The sequence below is a fragment of the Cyprinodon variegatus genome, unplaced genomic scaffold, assembly GCF_000732505.1.
Source record: "Cyprinodon variegatus isolate N-32 unplaced genomic scaffold, C_variegatus-1.0 Scaffold319, whole genome shotgun sequence".
In the NCBI taxonomy this organism is placed as follows: Eukaryota; Metazoa; Chordata; class Actinopteri; order Cyprinodontiformes; family Cyprinodontidae; genus Cyprinodon; species Cyprinodon variegatus.
In genome coordinates this window covers 297,166-305,610 of record NW_015150772.1, presented here as the reverse complement: position 1 = coordinate 305,610, position 8,445 = coordinate 297,166, and the positions used below count along the sequence as shown (strand labels likewise).

At 37.8% G+C, this 8,445-nt stretch overlaps 1 protein-coding gene across 1 annotated transcript in view; it reads left to right on the top strand.

Annotated features, from left to right (window-relative positions):
• Positions 1-8,445, top strand: part of LOC107090979 (sodium/potassium/calcium exchanger 3-like) — a 16,243-nt gene that overhangs the window by 6,027 nt on the left and 1,771 nt on the right. The window contains exons 6-15 of the mRNA XM_015384649.1: positions 809-912; positions 1,481-1,555; positions 2,776-2,801; positions 2,880-2,933; positions 3,037-3,173; positions 4,267-4,355; positions 5,237-5,498; positions 6,246-6,412; positions 6,486-6,600; positions 7,376-7,488. Coding sequence (XP_015240135.1) covers positions 809-912; positions 1,481-1,555; positions 2,776-2,801; positions 2,880-2,933; positions 3,037-3,173; positions 4,267-4,355; positions 5,237-5,498; positions 6,246-6,412; positions 6,486-6,600; positions 7,376-7,488 — 1,142 coding nt within the window. The remainder of the gene's footprint in view (positions 1-808; positions 913-1,480; positions 1,556-2,775; positions 2,802-2,879; positions 2,934-3,036; positions 3,174-4,266; positions 4,356-5,236; positions 5,499-6,245; positions 6,413-6,485; positions 6,601-7,375; positions 7,489-8,445) is intronic.

The following is an 8,445-nucleotide window of genomic DNA, read 5'->3' as shown; positions in this document are numbered from 1 at the left end:
ATATATATATATATATATATATATATATATATATAGCTATATACAATATACTATATACAATATATAGTATGTAGCTAGAGAGAGATGCTATGTTAGTGTAGCTTCTAGGTCCTGACAGGGAGAGGGAGAGTGTCCTGACAGGGAGAGGGAGAGAGGCAGTGTCACGGGGGTCTTTGGGCCTGGTTGATAAGGCTGGTAGCAGATGGGAAGAAACTGTTCTTATGACGTGAGGTTTTGGTCCTGATGGACTGCAGCCTCCTGCCAGAGGGAAGTGACTGAAATGTTTTGTGGCTGGGGTGCGAGGGATCAGCCACGATCTTCCCTGCTCGCCTCAGAGTCCATTGTCTGCTGTCATGGTTTATCATAGCAGGTTGGACGATTGCTTCAAGATGGCGGCCGTATTTCATGCACTGCAGCAGCCAATACAATGTCTGCCCTTTATTATGTCTATGATTAGACCCACACATGCTCCAGTTTGGATGTTTAATCAGTAGAGGCATCTGAAATAGAAAAAGCCAAAGCTTTAACAAGCATGAACATTAAATGTTAGCACAGACATGGTAATTATATTCTTAGAATGTGAAACAAGCAGGAAGAGTAAAATTTAATGTATAAAATTCAAGCAACTTGAAGTAGGTCTACAGTGTTCTGAAACTACTACACCTTATTAAACAGGAAATTTTGGAAATCTAAGCTCTATGATGACACATAAAGTATACCATTCTATCTATGAAAATCAAATATGTCTTTATATAAGACAGATAGTATGTCTGCATTTAAATACTTCACATTTTTACTCTGCTTTCAGGCGTGTTCATCACAAAGGGAGATGTAGGGGTGGGGACTATTGTGGGATCAGCTGTTTTTAACATCCTGGTCATTATTGGCCTCTGCGGCATCTTCTCTGGACAGGTTTGTGTGGCTTTGATTTTATTACCACAAATGTGGCCTTAACATTCATGCTGCAGCTTATTTCATTTTTCAAATCAATTTATTAATATAGCGCCAATTCACAACACATGTCATCTCAAGGCACTTTACAGAGACAATACTCTCCAATTGACTAGTTGATTGCATCCAGTCATTTACATGCAAGACACTATAAAGACTACAGTATATCAACACAGCATTATACAGAACCATTTAAAAGTATTCATATCTGTAATCTTTACTACATTTTGTTATGGTATAACCATAACTGACACATTTTATTCAGGTGTTAGATAAAAGGCTAACACAAAAAATGGAGGATTGTTATGTAGAGGATATTTTTCTTTTATTTTAAAGGTAGCATGCAAATAAATTTTACTCTTTCTTTTTAAAAAAATATAATAAATGAAAACCCTCTAAAGACCTCAGAGGGTATTTTTCAGAGAACATCAACAAATTGTCTAAATATCTTTAGAAAGTTTTTATTTTTATTATCAATTCTACTCTCTGTCTCCTAACCCTAGCTTTTAACGTGTCTCTCTCCCTGCAGCCCATTTCTCTGAGCTGGTGGCCTCTTTTCCGTGATGCTGTTTTTTATATCCTGTCTATATTGGTGCTTATTCTGGTGAGAAAACCCTTCAAATGTTTAACTTCTTCCATTCTCACTTCCAGCTCAAAATATAAAAAAACGTAATTGCTTTTGTTAATCTGATTGATAGTAAATATGGAGCTCTAATAGTGCCATGATCTCATTTAACCATAATCAAATAAAATAATGGATTACAATTCTTATTACATTTTTCAGTATTTAATATAATTTAAGAATAGATAAGTGTGTCTTATATTGGTCTTCACAAAAACATATAGTTCAGTTTTTTCCAGCTCTCATAGTGCCGTAGGTGGGACTTCTGCTGCTTCAGTCCAATTGAAGGTCCATCGTCCATCAGAGCTTAAGGTCTTTATTAAGGAGCCAATAGCTGCATTTCTACTAATTATTAAATTAGTAAACTGTTTTCAGGAGAATAAATTTACTCACTCATGAACAGTTTATGCAGTTGGATGAGGGAGAATTTAGGCTGCATTGAAATTTGATGTATTTCACAAAACTTCAATTAAAACCCTTTTTTGCATCAATGAGTGAAAGAGTTTAAAAACAGGTTTCACTAGTGGTCAAAACGGAGCAAGAAGCCGGACGAATGAAGTAGTAGTAGGATGATGGAATTGCATCTTTTTTAAAGAGTTATCATGTAAACGAGCATATTCACATGTGATTTTAATTATTCAATAGAAACAACAATGCTGCAGTTCAGCAAATAAAATACACAATAAATGTTGAATAAATGCTTAGCTTTTTCAATACAGCTGTAATATATATTGACTGAAATGAAAAGAGATTCTGTTTCTAATTTCTTATTAAAAAAAATAATCAGCACATTTAAATAACTAGGGATACGTGTATTCAGCTGTTTTTCTATTCATTTTAAATATTTTCTTGTTGCTTTATTTCTAGTTTTATTTTGATTATGACAATCAAATGTTATTATATAACTATTTACTTATTCATCATATTTTGACATTATAATACTGATGACATACTGTAAGATAGATAGATAGATAGATAGATAGATAGATAGATAGATAGATAGATAGATAGATAGATAGATAGATAGATAGATAATCAGATAACTATAATTATCACATTAACTATTAAATATCTTTCTGCTGATAAGAGCAAATAGATCAAACCCTGTTCACCAGTTAATAAAACTTAACATGAACTGCAATGTAAAAAGACTCTTAATTAACACTTTTTTAAGCTGTAGCTAATTTTTGTTTTATTCACAGGTGATCTATGATGAAAAGGTCTTGTGGTAAGACTAGTTTACCTTTTTGAGTTTGTCTGTTGTTTCTCAAAGCAGATCTACTGATATATTTGATGAATATTTCAGGTGGGAGACCATCATCCTCATCACCATGTATGGGATTTATATAGTCATCATGAAGTGAGTCTCCTCTCCTCACGTCTGTAATCATTTCTAGATCAGCTCCAGCTCCTGCTTTATTCCCAGCAGAGCAGATAAAATCTGTGTGTTTGATGTTGTGCAGGTTTAACAGACGCCTGTGCTGCCTGGTGGAGAGACACTGCAGCGTGGACGGCCAGCCATGTCTGAGCAGTCTGCGTCGGACGACCGCTGTGGGCAGCGTTGGAGACGGTGAAAACGACATGGTGCCGCTGAAGCCAGGTGCAGCAGCCCGTGTTTGTACGCGTGGCATGACCTCATCAACATCAAAAAGCTCCCCTTAGTGTCTGAGCATTGTTCAGGAGACCCAGTAACACAGTTTAGGCTGCCAATGAGAAATGTATGTTTCCCTGTGGATTTAAAAAGGACTGAAATAGAACTGAACCTCTTTTATGTGTTCGTCAGAGTTGTTCTTTTATGTGCTTCTAATTTCTGACATGGCTGCAGTTTTTATTCAGCCTGCAAAAAAATGTATTTTGAATGTTTTGTCACAAGACATTTGCAAACTTTAAACTATTTTATACAGAAGCAAGAAGGTCCTCTGGTCACATGAGACTAAAACTGAACTTTCTGACCTTCATGCAAAGAAAAACATCCATCCATTCTCCATCACGCTTATCCCTGCTGGGGTTGCAAAGGGGTGCTGGGGCCTATCTCCAGCTGTCAATGAGCAAGAGGCAGGGTACACCCTGGCCAGGTCAACAGTCCATCGCAGGGCAACACAGGGACAAACAGGACAAACAACCATTCATGCGCATACTAACACCTAAGGAGAATTCAGAGAAGCCAGTTAACCTACCAGTCATGTTTTTGGACTATGGGAGGAAGCTGGAGTACCCTGAGAGAAACCATACATGCACAGGGAGAGCATGCAATCTCCATGCAGAAAGACCCCAGGCCAGGAATCACTGCAAGGCAGCAGTGCTACCCACTGTACCAACGTGCAGCTGCAAAGAAAAATAAGAAACAGAAAACTAACACTACACTATCTTCACATTAACAATCAGTCATGGCAGCATAATGGTATCTGGGTGTTTATTCTCAGATGGGGAAGGGAAACTAGTCCAAGCTGAAGGGATTTTAAAATTTTGACCTAAATCTAGTAGGAATTAGGATGGAACGTTCAACAATTCAGTCTGACTGAGCAGCAGTTGTTTTTCCAAAGAGGAATGGAAACAGCTCTCAGGTTTACAGACCAAAAGCACTTCAAATATCTATTTTCTTTCCATTTCACGGTTTGGTACTTATTTCCTTTTTGCCTAAATAACCTAAAAGTTTGTATTTTTAATGTAACTGTATCTTCTTCTGGGCATAGACTCGTGTGTGGTGGCCAGTCAGGACTCCAGCCTGGTGACGTCAGACGAGCTACTAAACCTTCGGCCTCCACAGCTCAGCTTTTCAGAGGCAGGTCACCGCCTTCTCATTCTCCTGCACAGGGCAGCGTACACTGCTTCACTGCACATGCTCACAACCCTCACCAATGATCAGCTGGATGCATCACATATTCAAAGACCAAATCTTTTAGTGATGTTGATGTTTCATGGGTTTGTGGATTCAGATATAATCACACCAGTTTTGTCCTCAAGCATGGAACCTCAAGGTAAATAGAATAGAATAGAATAAAATTCAACTTTATTGTCATTACACTGTCACAAGTACAAAGAAATTAAAAGCTTGTATCTATCCAGAAGTACTATACAGGATACAAATATTTATTTACATGTGTACAGAGACTGTATGGACTGTAAATGATATATATAAACAGAGAGTAATTGTAAGAGGCTAGAAAATAAATAAATATGGAAACTATAAACAGATTATACAGGAAAATTATGATATGGATAATATATGGATTAGTGGGGTTATAATACAGGATAGATAATGATAGATAATAGCAGATAAAAGATTTACAGATATATACAGCGGTAGTTGAGAAGTACGTGGAAGTGGTTTTGCATCCGTAGGTTGTTGTGTAGAAGCAGATACCTGTGAAAAAGCTGAAAAACGTGAAATATTTGGACTATTTCACATCCACTTTGTCACATATAGACAGCAGTAGGAGACCACATCTCTAAACAGGCCGGTTTGTTCTCCACTCTGCTGCAGAAACTACACATGCCTGTTCCTACTCTCTGCACACATCCCTGATCAGTGCTTCCTTAATCCCATCGGCTCAATCTGAGGATCTGTCGCCCTACTCACTCCATCGTTACCTTTAATATTATTGGATAAAACCTTTTCTATAAATCGTGTGGCGATGCTCTTCTTTCTCTCCAATCACACAGAGACAGAGGCTGATTAGAGCTCGAGTCAGCCCAGAGGAAGGCCTGGGGGAGGAAGGGTCTGGTGCTGGCGGGGGCTGGAGGAGAGAAAACGGGGCAGCGGCTGAAGGAGAACGGCAGCTGCAGGAGGAAGACAGGGAAGGGGGCATGGACTCAGGAGGAGAGACAGGTGGGGGTGAACCACTGAAAGATGAAGGGGAGGAAGAGGAAGACCAGGAGGAAGAAGAGGAGGAGAACTCTCCTTTCAAACCCTTCATCCTACCAGGCAAGTGAAAAATAGTCACAAAGCAGCAGAACTGGGTTTACATTAATTAAATTCCGTAAAGCTGTAAGTAAAATTTCCTGCTGACCTTTTGTCCCACTATGCTCCCTGCAGTGAACAGTCATTTTAACGCTGGTGTGTCCACATTTTCACCAGAAGCTAGTCGCTCTACACCAAAAATGCTCCAAACCAGCAGGGCCTCAGCCATCACAAGCAAAATATTGTTACATGTAAACAGGAAACAGCTACTAACAGCTAGAGACTAAAGTAGTTGTTAAATTTGTACGGATCGTAATAAACTGATACATTAAAGGAAACAACAATTATTTGAACCGCTGAGCTTTAACAAACTTAAACAATAGGAAAATATTAACGCAATGAAAAGTATTTAGACTCTAATTCACTGTTTACGCTGTTTCAGTATAAACTACAGAAACTAATTATGGACAGTTGTGTTACCCTAAGTCTGTAAACTACTTTAAAATTCTTTTATTTTAATTTTTTTCCAAACATGTCAGGTTCATGAAAATACTTGGATCATATTCCAGAGTTTTCCGACTTTTTCAGTAACTAAATCATGCAATATGCATTTAGAGTCAAATTATCCAAATAAGATAAGATAAAACTATATTGTAGTAAATGACACTAATTAAGAGAAGGCCTGCAGACACATTTCAGAGCGTACCATGTCAATAATTGAATTATTTATGAGGGGACAGTTGTGTATGGTTGGTTTTCATCACTCTGCAGATGGCTGGTGTGTCCGCCTGCAGTGGTTGCTCTCCTGGCCGTTGAGTTTTATCCTGTACTGCACCGTCCCCGACTGTAACCAACCACGATGGGAGCGCTGGTATCTGATCACCTTCCTGTCCTCCACTCTCTGGATAGCATTGTTCTCCTACCTCATGGTCTGGATGGTACGGAAATCAGCTCTCATACACGTTCCTGCTGGTTTGAAACAGAGTCACAGCAACTCTCTGCTCTGCTAAGGTGACCATCATCAGCTACACACTCGGGATCCCAGACGTCATCATGGGAATCACCTTCCTTGCGGCTGGCACCAGTGTTCCTGACTGCATGGCCAGCCTCATTGTCGCCAGGCAGGGTATGTGATGGCCGCCTCTCAATATTAACATTCGGGATTCAGGGGGATCTTTATCACTGCTATGTGGCAGAAAGAGATAAAAAAATATATATATAGTTAGTTTCCACACCCACAAACATTTGGGGGATTTGAATAAATCATGCTATCTGTTATTTATAAACTTTAAAAATGTTTAAGTATGACTCCAATTTAGGGCCATAGGTTTGAGGCCTAAAAAAATTATTTTGCAAGCTTGAAAAGAAAAATCTGGAAAAATAATTTGAATTTAAAAAACAGTTTTTGTCTTTTTAAATAAACTTTATTTCTAGGTGTAAAATGGTTTTTTATTTTTTTTGTATAGTTCTATTTTTTTTTTTTTTACTTTTTTTAGGTGTACATTCTTTTTATTATTTTTTTATACAGTGCAATTTTTTTTTTTTTTTTATACTTTTTTCAGGTGTAAATTGTTTTGTTTTTTTAAGAAACTTTTTTCTTTCAGATTTAATTTTATTATTTTTTATTTTCCATTTTGCATCCAATTTAGCTCCATATATATAACCATAACCATAACAGAGCCTCTGCCTTTTCTTTTTATGTTTCTCAGTTGCTTTGGGAAAAAATAAGATGCTATGGCTGAAAAAAAAACCTGACAGATTTTTTTTTTAGCAAGGAAATATTTTCTTTAGCCCACTAAATGAGTTTCCTTATTATTTATGCAGATTTTAAATGAATTTGTAAAATCATGTTAGCACCTTTGTGGTGCTCCAGCTAACGTCGTGGCTGTGAAACCTTACAGGGATGGGGGACATGGCAGTGTCCAACTCTATTGGGAGTAATATCTTTGATGTGCTGCTGGGCCTGGGCTTCCCCTGGGCGCTGAGGACTCTCATAGTCAGCTATGGATCAGTGGTAACTCCAGCCTGTCTCTCTGTTTGTCTGTGCAGCAAAATGTAGCTTTGATATAGTCTGTCTGAAGCTGAAAATTGCCCGGAGAGAAACGTTAAAACCTTTGTTGTTGTTTTAACCTTTCCTCCTACACATAAACCTCCAGTCTATATGCTGTTTATTCATGGCTGCACTTCTAACCAAACTTTGGCTTCGTTTGCAAAATCAAGAGCAACACACGAATCAATGATTAAATGAACCCATTTTCTTTGTAGCATTTTAGGGGTCAGTCTGATGAACAGACATTACTGTTTGCTTTGCTGCAAATAGATGATTTAGACCCCTGGAAAACATGTCTTAGTATATTTTTTAGTCAGAGAACCATTCTCTCCAAGTAAAGCTGATGAGTTCTTTTCTTTCTTCTATCATCACAAACACAAGCATTCGGAGTTTACTCGATGCTGTCGGTTGTTTTAACTAATGAAGCAGAGAAGATGTTTACAACATTACACACTTGAAGTGATTCCAGCATGAAAATGATTTAATGAGAGACTTCTTGAGCTCAATGTTTATCAGGATCTGATGTTTTCTACCTGGTTTTGTCTTTGAACTATTTACTATCATTTCAATTAAATTCAGTTTATTTATTAACAACACGTCATCTCAAGGCACTTTGCAGTTCACCAGATCTTACAGTCAAATTGATCTGCTTTATGGTATTTTCCCAGTATACATGTTTAGAATAACACAAATAGAGAACATAATGTTGTTTAGCTGTTTTTACCATGCCGGTCACTTTTTTTTAGAAAGTAGTGTTTTTTTAGACCAAAGCAGAGCCAAAATGAGTAAATGATGGGTTTGGGTTCATCACACGGCCTTTTACCTACAATGTGAGGGAAGTATTTTGAAAAATATCCTACATGCGAGGACTTACAGGTACATATGGGGACATTCAACTGGTCCCTATATGGTAAAGTTCTG